This window comes from Halichoerus grypus, chromosome 7, assembly GCF_964656455.1.
Source record: "Halichoerus grypus chromosome 7, mHalGry1.hap1.1, whole genome shotgun sequence".
Taxonomy (NCBI): Eukaryota; Metazoa; Chordata; class Mammalia; order Carnivora; family Phocidae; genus Halichoerus; species Halichoerus grypus.
The window spans coordinates 110,030,098-110,049,720 of NC_135718.1; the positions used below are offsets into that span (position 1 = coordinate 110,030,098).

Genomic DNA, 19,623 nt, shown 5'->3' on the forward strand with positions numbered 1-19,623 from the left:
ATTCATATCTTTCAATAATCACTCGCAACGTGAATGGCCTAAATTCTCCCATAAAACGGCACAGGGTCGCAGACTGGATAAAAAGACAGGACCCATCCATATGCTGTCTACAAGAGACTCATTTTGAACCTAAAGATACATCCAGACTGAAAGTGAAGGGATGGAGATCCATCTTCCATGCCAGCGGACCTCAAAAGAAAGCTGGGGTAGCAATTCTTCTATCAGACAAATTAGATTTTAAACTAAAGTCTATAATTAGAGACACAGAAGGACACTATATCATTCTTAAAGGGTCTATCCAACAAGAATATCTAACAATTGTAAATATCTATGCCCCCAACATGGGAGCAGCCATCTACATAAGCTAACTGTTAACCAAAATAGCCATATTGATAACAATATGTTAATTGTAAGAGACCTCAATACTCCACTCTCAGCAATGGACAGATCATCTAAGCAGAAAATCAACAAGGAAACAAGAGCTTTGAATGATACATTGGACCAGATGGACCTCATAGATATTTACAGAACATTCCATCCTAAAACAACAGAATACTCATTCTCCTCGAGCTCACATGGAACTTTCTCCAGAATAGACCACATACTGGGTCACAAATCAGGTCTCAACCAATACCAAAAGACTGAGATTATTCCCTGCATATTCTCAGACCACAATGCTCTAAAACTGGAACTCAATCACAAGAAAAAAATTGGCAGAAATTCAAACACTTGGAAGCTAAAGACCACTCTACTCAAGAATGTTTGGGTCAACCAGGAAATCAAAGAAGAACTTAAACAATTCATGGAAATCAATGAGAACGAAAACACATCGGTCCAAAACCTATGGGATACTGCAAAGGCGGTCCTAAGGGGGAAATACATAGCCATCCAAGCCTCACTCAAAAAAATAGAAAAATCCCGAATTCACCAACTAACTCTACACCTTAAAGAATTAGAGAAGAAGCAACAAACGACGCTTAAGCCACACATTAGAAGAGAAATAATTAAAATTAGAGCAGAGATCAATGAATTAGAAACCAGAAACACAGTAGATCAGATCAATGAAACTAGAAGTTGGTTCTTTGAAAGAATGAATAAGATCGATAAACCACTGGCCAGACTTATCCAAAAGAAAAGAGAAAGGACCCAAATTAATAAAATTATGAATGAAAGGGGAGAGATCATGACTAACACCAAGGAAATAGAAACAACTATTAGGAATTATTATCAACAACTATATGCCAATGAACTGAGCCATCTGGATGAAATGGAGGCCTTCCTGGAAACCTATAAGCTGCCAAGACTGAAACAGGAAGAAACTGACAACCTGAATAGGCCAATAACTAGTAACAAGATGGAAGCAGTGATCAAAAACCTCCCAAAAAACAAGAGTCCAGGGCCTGATGGATTCCCTGGGGAATTCTACCAAATATTCAAAGAAGAAATAATACCTATTCTACTGAAGCTGTTTCAAAAAATAAAAACAGAAGGAAAACTTCCAAACTCATTCTATGAGGCCCGCATTACCTTAATCCCCAAACCAGGCAAAGAACCCATCAAAAAGGAGAATTTCAGACCGATATCCCTGATGAATATGGATTCCAAAATTCTCAACAAAATCCTAGCTAATAGGATCCAACAATACATTAAAAGGATCATCTACCACGACCAAATGGGATTTATCCCCAGGATGCAAGGGTGGTTCAACATTCGCAAGTCAATCAATGTGATAGAACACATTAATAAGAGGAGGGAGAAGAACCATATGGTCCTCTCAAGTGATGCAGAAAAAGCATTTGACAAAATACAACATCCTTTCCTGATTAAAACTCTTCAGAGTATAGGGATAGAGGGAACATTCCTCAAGTTCATAAAATCCATCTATGAAAAACCCACAGCGAATATCATCCTCAATGGGGAAAAGCTGAGAGCCTTTCCCTTAAGATCTGGAACACGTTAAGGATGCCCACTCTCGCCACTATTGTTCAACATAGTACTAGAAGTCCTAGCAACAGCAATCAGACAACAAAAAGATAAAAGGTATTCAAATTGGCAAAGAAGAAGTCAAACTCTCTCTTTTCGCAGATGACATGATACTTTATGTGGAAAACCCAAAAGACTCCACCCCCAAACTACTAGAACTCATCCAGCAATTCAGTAATGTGGCAGGATACAAAATCAATGCACAGAAATCAGTTGCTTTCTTATACACTAACAATGCAACTTTAGAAAGAGAAATTAGAGAAACGATTCCATTTATAATAGCACCAAAAACCATAAGATACCTCAGAATAAACCTAACCAAAGAGGTAAAGGATCTATACTCTAGGAACTACAGAACACTCATGAAAGAAATTGAAGAAGACACAAAAAGACTGAAAATATTCCCTGCTCATGGATTGGAAGAATAAACATTGTTAAGATGTCTATGCTACCCAGAGCAATCTAGACCTTCAATGCCATCCCGATCAAAATTCCAATGACATTTTTCAAAGTGCTGGAACAAACAATCCTAAAATTTGTATGGAATCAGAAAAGACCCTGAATCACCAAGGAGATGTTGAAAAAGAAAAACAAAGCTGGGGGCATCACATTGCCCAATTTCAAGCTATATTACAAAGCTGTGATCACCAAGACAGCACAGTACTGGCACAAAAACAGACATATAGACCAATGGAACAGAATAGAGAACCCAGATATGGACCCTCAACTTTATGGTCAAATACAAAGCAGGAAAAAACCTGCAATGGAAAAAAGACAGTCTCTTCAATAAATGGTGCTGGGAAAATTGGACAGCCACATGCAGAAGAATGAAACTCGACCATTCTCTAACACCATTCACAAAGATAAACTCAAAGTGGATGAAAGACCTCAATGTGCAACAGGAATCCATCAAAATCCTAGAGGAGAACATGAGCAGTAACCTCTTTGACATCGGCCACAGCAACTTCTTTCAAGATACATCTCCAAAAGCTAGTGAAACAAAAGCAAAAATGAACTTTTGGGACTTCATCGAGATAAAAAGCTTCTGCACAGCAAAGGAAACAGTCAACAAAACAAAGAGGCAACCCACAGAATGGGAGAAGATATTTGCAAATGACACTACAGATAAAGGGCTTGTATCCAAGATCTATAAAGAACTTCTCAAACTCAACACCCAAAAAACAAATAATCAAGTCAAAAAGTGGGCAGAAGAGATGAACAGACACTTCTCCGAAGAAGACATACAAATGGCTAACAGACACATGAAAAAATGTTCATCATCATTAGCCATCAGGGAAATCCAAATCAAAACCACACTGAGATACCACCTTATACCAGTTAGAATGGCAAAAATGGACAGGGAAAGAAACAACAAATATTGGAGAGGTTGTGGAGAAAGGGGAACCCTCTTACACTGTTGGTGGGAATGCAAGCTGGTATAGCTACTTTGAAAAACAGTGTGGAGGTTCCTCAAAAATTTAAAAATAGAGGTACCCTATGACCCAGCAATTGCACTGCTGGGTATTTACCCCAAAGACACAGATGTAGTGAAAAGAAGGGCCATATGCACCCCAATGTTCATAGCAGCAATGTCCACAATAGCCAAACTGTGGAAAGAGCCGAGATGCCCTTCAACAGATGAATGGATAAAGAAGATGTGGTCCATATATACAATGGACTATTAATCAGCCATCAGAAAGGATGAATACCCAACTTTTACATCAACATGGATGGGACTGGAGGAGATTATGCTAAGTGAAATAAGTCAAGCGGAGAAAGTCAATTATCATATGGTTTCACTTATTTGTGGAACATAAGGAATAGCATGGAGGACATTAGGAGAAGGAAGGGAAAAATGAGGGGGAGGGAATTGGAGGGAGAGATGAACCATGAGAGACTATGGACTCTGAGAAACAAACAGGGTTTTAGAGGGGGGAGGGGGCATTGGTTAGCCCAGTGATGGGTATTAAAGAGGGCACGTAGTGCACAGAGCACTAGGTGTTATACGAAAACAATGGACCGTGGATCACCACATCAAAAACTAATGATGTATTGTATGGTGACTAACATAACATAATAAAATTAAAAAAAAAAAAAGAACTAAAGGGAGAAATAAACAACAATACAATAGCAGTTGGGGACCTTAAAACCCACTCCCAACAATGGAAAAATCATCTAGACAAGAATCTATTAGGAATAAATCTAACCAAGGAGGTGAAAAGTTATCTACCCTGAAAACTGTAAGACACTGATGAAAGAAGTTGAAAAAGACATGAATAAATGCAAATATATCCTATATTAAGATTGGAAGAACTAGTATTGCTAAAATGTCCATACCACTCAAAGCCATTTATAGATGCAATGCACTCACTATGAAGATTCCAATGGCTTTTTTATAGAAATAGAAAAAACAGTCCTAAAATTCATTTGGCCCCAAAGGACCCAAACAGCCAAAGCAATTCTGAGAAAGAAGAAAACTGGAGGCATCAAACTTCCTGATTCCAAACTATAATACAAAGCTAAGGTAATCCAAACAGTATGGCATTGGCATTAAAAAAAGAAACAGACCAATGGGTCAGAATTATGCGCAAAGAAATAAACCCAGGCATATATGGTCAACTAATATTTGGATAAGGGATTCAAGAATAGTCGATGGAAAAAGGTAGTCTCTTCAATTAATGGCATTGGAAAAATTAGATATTCATATGCAAAAGAATACAACTAGACTCCTGTCTTACACCACTCACAAAAATTAACTTGAAATGGATTAAAGACCTAAACATAAGACTGGAATCATAAAGCTCCTAGAAGAAAGCATAGTGACAAAACTCTTTGACATCAGCCTGAGAAATGATTTCTTGGATGTGACTAAAGGCACAAGCAAAAATAATAAAAATAAACAAGTGGGAGTACACGAAACTAAAAAGCTTCTGCCTAGCAAAAGAAATCATTGACAAAATAAAAAGACAGCCTATGGAAGGGGAGAAAATATTTGCACACCACATATCTGATAAAGGATTAATATCCAAAATATATAAGGAACTTAATAGCAAAAAATCAAATAATATAATTTAAAAATTGGCAAAGGACCAGAATAGACATTTTTCCAAAGAAGACATACAGATGGCAATAAGGTACAGGAAAAGATGCTCAACATCACTAATCATTCGGAAATGCAAATAAAAACTACAATGAGATATCACCTCACACTTGTTAGAATGGCTATTCTCAAAAAGACGAGATGATAAGTGTTGGTGAAAATGTGGAGAAAAGGGAACCCTTGTGCACAGTTAGTGGAAATGCAAATTGACATAGCTCCTATGGAAAACAGTATGGAGATCTCAAAAAACTAAAAATAGAATTACCACATGATCCAGTGATTCCCCTTCTGGGCATATATTTGAAAATACTGAAATCACTATCTTGAAAAGATTTCTGCACTACCATGTTCACTGCAGCATTATTCACAATAATTTAAATATGAAAGCAATATGTGTCCATTGACAAGTGAATGGATAAAGAAAATGCGGTGTGTGTATGTGTGTGTGTGTGTGTGTGTGTGTGTGTGTATACACACACATATATACATACACAATGGAATGTCACTCAGCCATAAAGAAGGAAATTCTGCCATTTGCAACGGCAAGGATGGACCTTGAGGGCATTAAGCTACATGAAAAAGTCAGGCAGAGAAAACAAATACTGTATGGTCTCACTTATATGTGCGACTTGCTAAAATCAAAACTCATAGCAACCAAGAAAAGACTGGTGCTTGCCAGAGAGAGAAGAGGGGTGGGGGGAATGGTTGAAGGTGCTCAGAAGGCACAAACTTCCAGTCACAAGATAAGTAAGCTCTGGGGTTGTAATGCACAGCATGGTTACTACAGCTAACAATACAGTAATATATTTGAAAGCTGCTAAGAGAATCGATCTTAAAAGTTCTCATCACAAGAAAAAAAATTGTAACTATGTGAGATGATGAATGTTTAAACTTATTGTGGTGCTCATTTTGAAGTTTATATACTTATATATATAATATATATGTATAATCATTATGTTGTACACCTTAAACTTACACAATGTTGTATGTCAATTATATCTCAAGAAAACTAAGAGAAAAAATAAAGAGTAACTGAAAACCAAATGCCAATGTAAAAAAAACAAACAAACTGGAAGCCTCAAGGAGAGGATGCTATAAAATGTAGGCAGCTGGTCCATATGCAACAGTTGTTACTTACCATATCATTTCTAGGGAAAAAAAATAGCAGGCTAAGTAATAGTATATAACACATTCTTTATATCTGCCTTGCTTAAAATAGAAACATTTCCTTGCTTACTTAAATTTATTGCTCATGCAAGGCATGTAAACTATGAAATAAGAAACTAATCAAATCTTCCCTAAAACACTGGCTTTCTATGTTATGTGCTACTCCCATTGTTATTTTAAAACTCCAAGACCATCTTTACTAAAAACAAACAAATAAAAAAACTAAAAAAAAAAAAAAGCCAAACAGACTTGAAAATGTCCTCTTAGAGATTTATTTACTTTCATTACAATAACACACTGCATCACTGGTAAGGATGGTAAGATTTGTCAGTGTAGGAGTATTCTTATTTCCACAGAATCTGAGAAGTTTCCTCCTACACTTCCACTGGCTCTCCTCAACTAGAATTCAATTTCAAATGCTTATTATAGTAGTTTGACTTTTTCTCAACTAATTAAGATACATAGTGGAGGCAATAAATAATCAATGAGTGGAGAACAGCAGAAGCTCAAGAGCTAAGTCCCTTACCTGTCACTTCACAAGTCAGTGTAACACTCTGTTTCTCTTTTACCTTCACATCTTCCAATGTATTTTCACCCACAATGCGAGGTGGCACTAAAGAAAAAAAAATTAAATGAAGAAAAAAACAGAAAAAGTAAGCAACAATTCTCACAGCAGGGTTGTTATTCCAAAGACATCCATGTTTACATTTTTATTAAGCTATATAACCTTTAAAACAAACCCCCCAAAATATCATTATTTGTTTACTAGAATAATGTCATAAAACTATTTTGATCAATTCTAATTTTAAGATATAAAGTTATATGTCATGGATTCAATTATAATGAATTTTATTATAACAGAAGTTATAAAGTCTGGATAAAAATGTCAACAAGTTAATAAGAACATTTATTAGACATTTACTTCTCCCACTGTAACTCTGATAAGCATTCACGTTAAACAAGTTATCAGAGTCTAAACAATTGTGAACTGAAAAGACACAGCATTTCAGCCATTTTAATCCAACTGATTACATCCAAATTATTCTAACATTGAATTATTGACAAGAGTGTCAGTCCAGGGGCCAAAGAATACATAAATGTGAGATCAAGCTGTAGATAAATTTTAACTACATCCAGAATGTATTAAGTCAATTAGATTATTTTTTGAGATATTGAAAATTATAAAAATACCTAATACTGAAAGTCCAAAGATTTTTCTTTCTTCACCAGCTGCATTCCTTACAATGCAAATATACTGGCCACCATCTTCTATTCTGGTCTGCATCAACCGCAGAGTCCTGCCTCCTGGGGAAGCAAACCACCAGATGACTCAAAAAGAAATCTGTAACTTTGCAAGTTGGCCAAGTAATGCTCAATTTAGGTAAAATTCAGTCAATATGCTTCAAAGGCCTTTAACATTCATTAATATCAAGCTTTTAAAAAATCATATGCTTTAAGCCTATATGAAGCAGAAAAGATAATTCAGAAGAATTTTATGGTCCAATGGCAGAAAAATAAATACAATGCTAGGTGACAACAAGCAAGAAATGGAGTTTCAGAGACGTGATGTTTGAACATAATCTTAAGAGGCAAGCATATATAAAGATTTATTTATTTATTTGAAAGAGAGAGAGAGAGCACATGAGCAGAAGGGGCAGGGAGAGAGAGAGAGAATCTCAAGCAGACTTGGCAGTCAGCGCGGAGCCTGACATGAGGCTCGATCTCATGACCCTGAGATCACGACCTGGGCCAAAACTAACAGTCCGATGCTTAACTGACTACTCCACCCAGGTGCCCCAAGGCAAGTTTATTTTAATACAGAGAAGAGCTGAGAGACACCATTATAGGTAGAATATGAATGAGGATATAGAGTAGAAAGTAGATGTGAGTTTGGGCCAGATTCTCTGGGCCCTTGAATGCTATGCTAAGGAACCTGGACTTTATTGTGTTCACTTAAACCTATGGAAGTGTGTAAACAATCAAACAAACAAAACGGAGATTTGTGCTTTAGAAAGACAACTGTGACAGGATGTTTAGGAAAAGATTCCCAGTTTGCCACTGGGCTTGTGAAATGGGAATGTGAGAAAGAGGTCTACACCAGCAACCCAGATTGGGATGACATCAGTAGAGAAGGAATGGGAGAAACCCTGAAGACCGACTACTGGTTTTCAATGAATCCTAGAATTATTTCAATCAAAGTCTATGGGGGGGGGGTCCCTTGATTCGCTCGTGCAACTCTGCCTTTTTACTTTTTATATTTTGAACTTCTATGTAATAAAGGTTACACTTCTTCATCCAAGAAATGCTTGTAGACTGAGAGGGCAACTCAGATATGCAAAAGGGTAGGATTTGGAAAGAGACTCCATTGAAGGACAAACGAAGAGGAGCCAGCAAATGGGACTAAAACAAAGCCTGCAGAGACGAACAGCCACTGAGAGAGGAGACTCCTTGAAACCATTTGAGAAGTAAATTTTCAGAAAAAAAAAAAAAGGAAATCATGTCTTAGGTTTCATAATACTTTTCTACCTGGTGTATTTTTCCTTGGTACCCTGAATTTGGAACTAAAACAACTGAAATGGTTAAACATGAAATTTTCATGTGAATATTCACCTGGCTCTGGATTCGTCAGGAGTGTCCATCTGTTTTCTGTTTTTATAAACACAAGCTGTCACTGAGCTTTTCCTAGAAGCAACCTCCCCATCTTCAACTGGTTGAAAGGTAAACTTAGTAGTAACTTATTTACATAAACAAGGCTGATTACCAAAATTCAATCTTCTTTCCCCCCAACTGAATTTAAATAAGGGAAGTTAAATACAGAAATTATCTAAACATGTCAAAAAACTCGTGTTGATCAGGCAAGGATTCAAGCACTCACTGCTACCTCAGGTTAGTGAGACCATACTATGATTCCAGTTGAGAGATATTAGATCAGTACAGCTGTTATGAGTTACTGCTAGCCCTGTAAACCTCAGCCTCCTGCCTCATGATCTTTCTCGTGTTTCCTGGTCCTCTCACTTAATCCAGTGAAAAACAAAAACAAAAAGAAAGAAGACATCCAAATGGCCAACAGACACATGAAAAAGTGCTCAACATCACTCAGCATCAGGGAAATACAAATCAAAACCTCAATGAGATACCACATCACACCAGTCAGAATGGCTAAAATTAACAAGCCAGGAAACGACAGATGTTGGCGAGGATGCGGAGAAAGGGGAACCCGCTTATACTGTTGGTGGGAATGCAAGCTGGTGCAGCCACTCTGGAAAACAGTATGGAGGTTCCTCAAAAAGTTGAAAATAGAGCTACTCTACAACCCAGCAATTGCACTACTAGGTATTTACCCCAAAGATACAAATGTAGTGATCCAAAGGGGCACATGCATCCCAATGTTTATAGCAGCAATGTCCACAATAGCCAAACTATGGAAAGAGCCTAGATGTCCATCAACAAATGACTGGATAAAGAAGATGTGGTGTGTGTGTGTGTGTGTGTGTGTGTGTGTGTGTGTGTATGGTTGGAGGGGCAGTATACACACACACACACACTGGAATATTATGCAGCCATCAAAAAAATGAAATCTTGCCATTTGCGACAATGTGGATGGAACTAGAGGGTATTATGCTAAGCAAAATAAGTCAATCAGAGAAAGACAAGTATCATATGATCTCACTGATAGGAGGAATTTGAGAAACAAGACAGAGGATCATAGGGGAAGGGAGGGAAAAATGAAACAAGATGAAACCAGAGAAGGAGACAAACCGTAAGAGACTCTTAATCTTAGGAAACAAACTGAAGGTGGCTGGAGTGGAGGGGGGTGGAAGGGATGGGGTGGCTGGGTGATAGACACTGGGGAGGGTATGTACTATGGTGAGCACTGTGAATTGTGTAAGACTGATGAATCACAGACCTGTACCCCTGAAACAAATAATACATTATATGTTAATTAAAAAAAAAACTGCAAAAAAAAAAAAAAAGATCTGACAGTAAGTGATACTTAAATGGAGATGTTTCTTGTACCTATTAAATCCTTACAGCAGCTATCTGTTCTTGGCAGATAACTTTATAACAATGACAGGGCCTTCACAAAAATACTGCTTTCAGAAAATCTGTACTTAAAGTCTCCAGAGAACTAATCTTAATGGAAGAGAAGTGTGCAGCAGACCAATGACCAAGCAATTCATATGCCATTCATCTGATTCTCATTCATCTATTGCACAATACACATGTTCATACTGTAAAACTGGCAGCATCACAAGGTCAAATACCCTGAATGTGTTCACTCAGGGATCTCCAGCTGCTAGCCAAGCAAAACAAAACTAAATAAAACCAACACACCACTCCCGCAGATCTATAATAAGCCAGAGTTCATCACTCTTTGTGATAGTGGTACATCACAACTATCTTGCCCTTTTCGTTTCCAGGAGCCCTGATGTAGCTATTATATTTAAAAAGAGTCCTACTTTTTCAGCGATTAAGAATAAAAAAAAAAGCCAAAAATATGAGGATAATTTCAAGACAGGAAGATAATGGGTTCAGGTCTTTGGTAACCAAACTGTAATAAAACTTTTGCCATTAGTATGCATTTCCTAAGATCAACGGAGACTGGGACACCTGCGCAAAGGAACACAATGTAGTAAGGAAATAGGAAAACTTCCCAGGACAGGGACACCTAAACCTTTTACCCGGTTGTCTATGGCAATGGCAAACATGTATTGGATGCTTACCATATAAGCAGGTGCTGTGTTAACTGCTTTACATACATACATGGACCCATTTCATCTTTACAAAAACCCTAAGAGGCAAATTCTATTAACACTTTCACTTTATAAGTGAAGAGATGGAAGTTAGCAAAGTTAAGTAACTTGCTTGAGATCATGACTCTAGTGAGAATTATAGGAAATAAGTATAACAATATATATTCTTCATTGAGCTCTTATCATTTATAGACCAACATCTTGGAAAAAGAGGGGGACCTATGATATTTAGACCTAATTCAAACACTAGGAAAGGATCTTTTCAGAAAAAGCCTTCAAAAGTGGGAATTTAAACTTTGTTTGAACAAATTTAGAGGTAGGAGGTCACTTAACTCTTAAAAATAGTTCATCTTGACTTTAAACAATATAAATATTTTTTAAGTTGCTTATACTGAGACCCAAATCTGTCCCTTGAATCTTTCATACACTGGCATTGCTTTTAACCTCTGGAACTAGACAGAACCAACATAATCCTTTTCTGTGCCCTGGTTCTTCAAGTATTTAAATTTAATTTTCACTATGTAACCATAAGGTTACATAGAGTTTATTTTTCCAGGTTAAATATAATCAGAAATGTAAATTATTTTGCAATAATTTACTATCATGGTTATCCTTCTTTGAAAATATTGTCAATAAATCCTTCCTCTAGTCTTCCTAATGAGTAAGTTGGTCTCAATTGGTCTCTTCCTTTTTTTATTCATGAAAATATATTTTATTAATGTGGTGAAATATTGTATTTATTTTCTTGATAACCACATTACACTGTTAATGCATGCTGAATAACAAACACAATTCAGAGATCTTCTTATATGAAGAATTCTGAAGCTATAGGTTGCCCAAATTTTCATCATTTTTTTAAGATTTATTTATTTTAGAGAGAGAAAGAGAGTGCAAGCAGGGGGAGGGGCAGAGGGAGACAGAGTGAGAGAGAAGCAGACATCCTGCTCAGCGCTAGCCCGATGCAGGACTCGATCTCACAACCATGAGATCATGACCTGAGAGGAAATCAAGAGTGGGAGGCTTAGCCCACTGAGCCACCCAGGCACCCCTCATCTTTTTTTTTTTTAATGTAAGTGCAGCAGTTTATTTAACTTTCATTTTGTTAGGTTTAACTCAAACGTTCCAGGGTTAGGTGTGTTTGAATTCAGATGCCTTCACTCAACACATTAGATATTCTTCTAAGTGTCCAAGCCTTTTATTAACCACAGCTTGGCAAGATTGTTTTCTCGGTCTGTATCCAAATCATTACTAAAGGGGCAAAGCCCAGACTCGTGTGCCATGGCCCCAAGAACCCTCTCTTCATGCTTGCACTGGTCCATAACTGACAAGCTCATAGATTTTCTTACATAATCAGATGAGGAATAAGCTGAATATCCTTTTTACAATAATGATAAAGTCCTAGCTCACAGGAAACTAACTCATCCTGGAAATACAAAACTCACTCAGATGATATACTTGGTTAATGGAGATTTGTTACATAACTTGATTCATTCTAGACTCTGGCTTTAATTTCAGCACTTCTTTTCATCCTCACTTTTCAAGTGGGTTGGTACTCATTGCAGCATGAATGCTCTGACATCCCCATGATTTAAGTAAAAAGCAAGTGCCAAGATTTCTTTTTAAAGAGGATCTAGAGATATCTCGAGATTCCCCCCCCTCCTTTTCATGTAGCTTTTCATGCCTTTCTAAATATTTTTTTCTTAACATGGTCAGCATTATAGTAAGCAACTAGATCAAAAGGAAAAAAATAAAATACAGAGAAATTAAGGGGAAACTGTGGCCATATGAAGCTAACCAGATTATCAGTGTATGAAAATTTCTAATACCTGAGAGAATTCTCACAGAACTGCTAAGGTTGACAGGCCAGCCATCTTTAAGCCAGGTAATCGAAGGCAGGGGGATTCCTGAAGCTTCACAAGTCAGAGACACTGAGTTCTTTTCCACGACACTGATATTTTCAGGTATCCCATGGTTTCCTGTGATGGTTGGAGGGGCTGTATGGTAGAACAAATAAGAAAAGGAAAAGAAATTATCTAATATATATCAAACACCAAATCCTCAACAGCCTACGGTTAATAAGATGACTTCCAGTTCCTGGTCAACAATAAGCAAAATAAGCAATTATAACAATAAGCTTATTAGAAGTAGCAATATTTTTAGTGTGACATTCCTGGAAGTAAAAACATTGCTTCTTCCCCACTCATAGCAGTAAATGACTTTCATATTGTTATTCTATTGGTGGTGAATGATTTTCTATGAGTCACTCAGCTTGTCTGGTAAATCTCTAATATGGATTCATGACCTTATAGGCAGAATTTTCTAACAAATAAATCTAATCCTAAAAATTAAAATATTCTAACAAAAAAGATGCTTAATATTAAAACTTCTTCTCTTTTACATTCTGATTATGTTAGCTTTGGCTCACATATTTGCTGCAAACTACAGGATATTAATACTGGACTTTGTGCATGTCCTAATTGAAGTTATAAGATTGTGTCTTATAAATTTATCATTGTTTCTGTAGATTTAAAAATTGCAGGGGCACCTGGGTGGCTCAGTCAGTTAAGCATCTGACTCTTGATTTCAGCTCAGGTCTTGATCTCAGGGTTGTGAGTTCAAGCCCCCGTGAATTAAAAAAAAAAAAAATGCAATTCCTAGAGACTCTATCCAAAAACTGTTAGAACTAATAAATGCATTCATTAAAGTTGCAGGATACAAAATCAATACATAAAATCTATTGCATTTTTATACATTAATAATGAAACATATAAAGTGAAAGTAAGAAAACAATCCTATTTACAATTCCATCAAAAAGAATAAAATACATAGAATAAATTAACCATGGAAGAAAAAGACCTGTGTGTTGAATACTACAATAATGAAAGAAACTGAAGAAGGCACAGATAAAAGGACTGAGGAATAATATTGTCAAAATGTCCATACTACCCAAAGTAATGCAATCTCTATTAAAATTCCAACGGCATTTTCCACAGAAATAGAATAAACAATCCTAAAATTTATATGGAACCACAAAGGACCCCAAATAGCCAAAGCAATCTTGAGAAAGAACAGAGCTGGAGGCATCACACTCCCTAATTTCAAACTATTCTACAAAGCTATAGTAATTAAAACAGTATGGTATTGGCACAAAAACAGACACATAAATCAACGGTACAGAATGGAGAGCCCAGAAATAAACCCACTCATATATGGTCAATCATTTTACAACAAAGGAGCCAGGAATATCTGATGGGGGAAAAGACAGTCTCTTCATTGAATGGTGCTGGGAAAAATTGGATAGCCAAATGCAAAAGAATGAAACTGGACCACTATCTTACACCATACATAAAAAAAATTAAAAAAAAAAAAACAAATACACCAAGTTCATAGGTACAGAGAACAGTCGGGGGAGGGGCAAACTATTTTTGTTTTTAGTTTAAATAAACTGAAAAAAAAAGAAAAAATTAAAATTGCAATTCAAATTATATGTACACAAATAACTGTCCCTAAGTACATGTATGCTTGGTCTATTCCTATTGACATTTATGACTCATTAATTAGAATATTAAAGCTAACTTCAGAACAACTCATGAGCAACTGATGTTTAATCAGTAAATTCTAAGGAACCAAGGCTTATACTAACCAAGACAGCAAATCTGGAAAACAGAGAATCAAGGAATATTACTTAGGATAGCACTGGTTCAAAAGTACTTGAAGAAGACAATTAGAGAATTAAATCTACTTTACTATGTACTTTTCTAAGAGAATTTCCAATATATGCCTGCTTCAGCAAGGTAAGAAATGGGAGGTCAAGCATAAAAGGATAAGTGATGAGACTGGTCCAGAGAAAAGGTACATATGCAGAAAATCATAGACTATAAATAAAAGACGCAACACTTAAGGCTTATGTTTCCCATCCAGGATGCTATAGATTATAATGGCTACTGAACAGACTTATTGAGCTTCTTTATACTTACTATGTACACTTAAGTCATATTTTCTGTCAGTCATTCCTGCTACATTTACAGCAACACACACATAACGGCCTGTGTCAGATACATGAATGTTCTTCAGCTGAAGGATGCGACCTTCATCCAATATTTCCATTCCCCTTCCCTTGGTCAAAGGGCGGCCATCTTTCATCCAGGTCACTTTTGGTTGAGGAATACCCTGCACCTCACACTCCAAGGAAATACTCTTCCCTCGAGTAACAATGATTTCAGTAGGGTGGCTGCCACTATTGGATATAGTTGGTCGAACTGAAAAAAAAAAAAAAATAGAAAAAAATAGTAAAGTAGGAAATGTCTGCTTCAAGTCTTGCATAAGAATTCGTATCAGCCAAAGTTAAACTCACTTTTGATGTCGAAATATTAACTACTACAGAAAAGACCCAGGGCTAACAGACAAAGCATTGCTATATTGAGAGGTAGAATTCCTCTCCAATGTTTCTAAATGTGTTCATGCTTAGAATAAAGCTTTAAACACAGTAAGAAAAGAATTCTGTGTTTGTTAATTTCCCTGATTTTTAACAAGTTATACAAATACTTGAACTTATCTTTCATAGCCCTAATTTACAGAAGCCTTCCTACTAACATTAAAATAGATACGGTAGCCTCGCTCACAATCAATTCCTTTCTTCCTTCTACACTCCACTACAGGAGTTGGAAAGCTGAGACTGTTTTTCATTCTTCTCTGAAAATTGAGGTGGCCACATGAATCAATTCAGGCCTATAAAATCTAAATAAAGGTCTGCCTGGTGGGTGTGGGGGATGAGGGGAATGGGTTGGGAATTTTTTTGCTGTCCCAATGAAAGGAAAACATACCACTCCTTACCCTTATTTTTGCCTTCAATGTGGACTTGATACCACAGTTGAAGCAATGATCTTGAGACCACATAGGTAGGAGCAGGAGAATCCTAGCTCTCCTGTCTTTATATGAATAAGGTTCTGACCAACTCCAGGGACTGCCAACCTCAGGCTTCTCATTATGTGAGAAAATAAGTCTCTAATTGGTTAAGCCACTGATCACCAGTTATTCTGTAGTTTTGTAGCTGAATTTACCTAATTGATACTAATTCTAAGAAAAAAAACTAGACCAATTCTAATACATAGGTGTGTGGGGGAAGAAACATGGGCCAGCATTAGTAATCTTGGGTTCTAGTGCCAGTCCTACTACAATCAAGTCAGGTGACCTTGGTCAGTCATGGAAACCTCTCTGGGCTTAGATGACTACATATGCAAAATGGAGGCAATAATTTTGTTTCATATCATAGTTCATGTAAAGGTTAAATGAGATAATGTGAATATTTAAAACACTTTCAAATCTTACACAAATTAAATATTCTTTAAGGTATTTTTACATTTTGCAAATATACCCTATGATACAACACCATCTCTCCCCATTCCACACATCCACTATCCTGCCCCCAATACATTACAACCATATTGATGTGTCTTCTATTAGCATGCTCTTGCAGAGTGCACAGCTGTATTGCTAAATGAATAACAGGCAGAAATAAGCAATTGCTCTTTGTTTATGTCAGCACAGTTTAAATTTGTGAGTCTTGTGATAGGTATATTATAACCATACTACCTTGAATGTATCTTAAAAGATATAAAGAAAAAGCAAAAAGGGAAGACAGAGAGATTAAAAGAAAGTCTGGCTAATCAATAACTTACTATAAACTTGCAGACTGTAGTCTTTCTTTGCAGTTCCAGCAACATTTGATGCCACACACGTATACAGCCCTGCATCAGATTTTTCCGCAACTGAGATCTGTAACTGTCTGCCTCCAGATAAAGTTCTGACTCGCCCTGCAGAATCAGCCAGCACTGGGGAGCCTACAAAGAAGACAAAATGCCAGAATACGAAGCAAAAATATATAACATTTTGTGTACATACTCTGATAAGTACGTTTATTTACATCTTATTTCAAGAACTTAAAAGGCAGATGACACTGTAAAATAATCCTATGCAAAAAGAAGGAGAAGAAGGCAGGAGAGGAGAGGCAGGAGGAAGAGGAGATATTTATCAAGATTATCTTCTGCAGGGGCGCCTGGGTGGCTCAGTCGTTAAGTGTTTGCCTTTGGCTCAGGTCATGATCCCAGGGTCCTGGGATCGAGTCCCACATCGGGCTCCCTGCTCAGCGGGAAGCCTGCTTCTCCCTCTCCCACTCCCCCTGCTTGTGTTCCCTCTCTCACTGTCTCTCTGTCAAATAAATAAATAAAATCTTTAAAAAAAAAAAAGATTATCTTCTGCAAATTTTTTTTCAATCAGTATTACATTTGAAAGCATACTTAGAAAAATAAAATAAAATCTTAAAACAATAAAACAAAATGATTTTAAAAATCAACTAAAAATATTGGGCACCTGGGTGGGTCAGTGGGTTAAAGGTCTGCCTTCACCTCAGGTCATGATCCCAGAGCCCTGGGATGGAGCCCCGAGTCAGGGTCCCTGCTCAGTGGCGAGTCTGATTCTCCCTCTCCCTCTCCCATCTCTCTTGCTCTCACTCTCAAATAAATAAATAAAATCTTTAAAAAAAAATCAACTAAAAATATAGATTATCTGTCTGATACTTAATGGATACAAATAAATATTTATTAATGAATAAATTGAAAATTTGTTTAACTACAGAGTTCAGTCTTAACATACATTGCAAAACTGTCACAAATACAGCAAAAATGTTATAGAAAATATTTTTTAAAGCTTATTCTAAAGAAGATAAAAGAATTCTTTGAATGGTGGATTCTTGACCATTATAGCCACCCTATAATGCATTAGATTATAAAGTAATCAACTAATACAGAAAGTTAATTTTTTCTGGAGAACAGTTTCAAAATTAAAGATTTTCAGCTATATAGTGTAGAAGTTATCACATGCTACACATTTAACATAAAGCAATCATGCTAGCTAATATTTTAGTATGAAAACCCCAGAAAAGTTTGTTAATAAAATGGTATGTTTGTCAAACAAAATATAGATTCATTTAACATTTATTTTAATCTTATAAATGTTGAGGATGAAAACTGACCTTTCTTCTTCCAAATGAGATTTGGGGGTGGAATACCACTTGATTCACACAATAAACTAATGAGATTCCCTTCAATGACTGTAAGTTGAGCAAGTTCATCAGAACCATAAATATTTGGTGGCACTGAAAGATGAAAAAATGAAAAAATATTATATTTACATTAACTTTACATTAAATTTCCTTTACATTTTAAAAAAAGGTTCCCACTCAAATGACATAAGGAAATAATTAGCCCTTGAGGTTGACATATCGATACCACATTAAAAGTCAACTGTAAGACATAGAAAAATACCCATTAGCAGACTTCCCGTTTTCACAGATAGAAACTTAATTAACAAAATATTCAGAAGCTAATGTATTGTAGATAATTAGACTTTTTGCATCAGAAAACTAAAGCACCTACCAAATTTACACTTAATTGTCCTTTCTGCTCAGCCAGTTTTTTTTTTTTTATTTAAAGATTTTATTTATTTGTTTGACAGAGAGAGATACAGCGGGAGAGGGAACACAAACAGGGGGAGTGGGAGAGGGAGAAGCAGGCTTCCCGCCGAGCGGGGAGCCCGATGCGGGGCTCGATCCCAGGATCCTGGGATCATGACCTGAGCCGAAGGCAGATGCTTAATGACTGAGCCACCCAGGCGCCCCTCAGCCAGTTTTGATGTCTTAGCTGCTGAACAGAACTGGAAAACAGGCTTAAAACATTATGGTAAAGGACAGACACAGGGGTTTGATCCAAGAAATGGATATGTTATTAGAATGCACAGCCTGCCTCCCCACTGTCCTCTAGTTTCTCTTTGGAACGTTTAAGTGAACCCTGATTACCCACGCTCCTCTCAAGAAGGCCAAGTCTGCCTTTGCTGGCTGAACTCTCCTCTCAAGATGCTTGTCTGGCTGCAATATTATCAGGTGGCAGATGCTTGCTCTCCCAAGCTCCTGGGAGTTGAGCAGTGGGAAAATCCTCCTCCCCCATCAATGTAGCTTCCAGTCATTGTTCAACTTCAACTGCCCCCATGTGAAAACCTCCTCCTTTGAGGCTCATGCCACCAAGTTACTTCTCTTTCTCCCTCACCATCATCTGTGAACCTGCCATTCTTTTTCTATTCACTGAACAATTTGGTACTTGTTTTTATCTTTCTCCTTCACATGGAGACCTGGCATTCTTCTGTATGAACGCAACATCTGCATGTATATCCAGTCTGACCACCGTGGCTACTCACTTCCTTGATCTGCTCATCCCTTTCTCCACCATGTTCATCATCTAGAACATTTCTCCTACTGCTCCATCCTTATAGCTTTCACTCAATTATTCCCAATTCTCACTTCATCGACCCAACTGAATCTCAAGTCTTTTCATCTCTCAGAAACTTCCCAATCCAGCTGCCTACTCTTGTTTACTGACTTTTCTATCCAGCTTAGATTTCATGATCAATAATTTCAACTACTCCTTTGCCAATAATCTCAACTGCCTTGCACTCTTGCCCTTCCTGTTTTGCAACACTCTTCCTCTGGATGAATCCTACAGTTAGTTTACTCTGTCATCTCCCATACCACAGATGGAAAGTTCTGCAGAAGAAAATGACAATTACATA

At 36.9% G+C, this 19,623-nt stretch overlaps 1 protein-coding gene across 1 annotated transcript in view; it reads right to left on the reverse strand.

Annotated features, from left to right (window-relative positions):
- Window positions 1–19,623, reverse strand: part of HMCN1 (hemicentin 1) — a 478,487-nt gene that overhangs the window by 123,358 nt on the left and 335,506 nt on the right. Inside the window, exons 43-48 of the mRNA XM_078078047.1 lie at window positions 18,035–18,157; window positions 16,683–16,844; window positions 14,982–15,263; window positions 12,831–12,998; window positions 7,442–7,555; window positions 6,777–6,863 (exon numbers count right to left, since the gene is read on the reverse strand). Of these exons, the coding sequence (XP_077934173.1) occupies window positions 6,777–6,863; window positions 7,442–7,555; window positions 12,831–12,998; window positions 14,982–15,263; window positions 16,683–16,844; window positions 18,035–18,157 (936 nt within the window). The remainder of the gene's footprint in view (window positions 1–6,776; window positions 6,864–7,441; window positions 7,556–12,830; window positions 12,999–14,981; window positions 15,264–16,682; window positions 16,845–18,034; window positions 18,158–19,623) is intronic.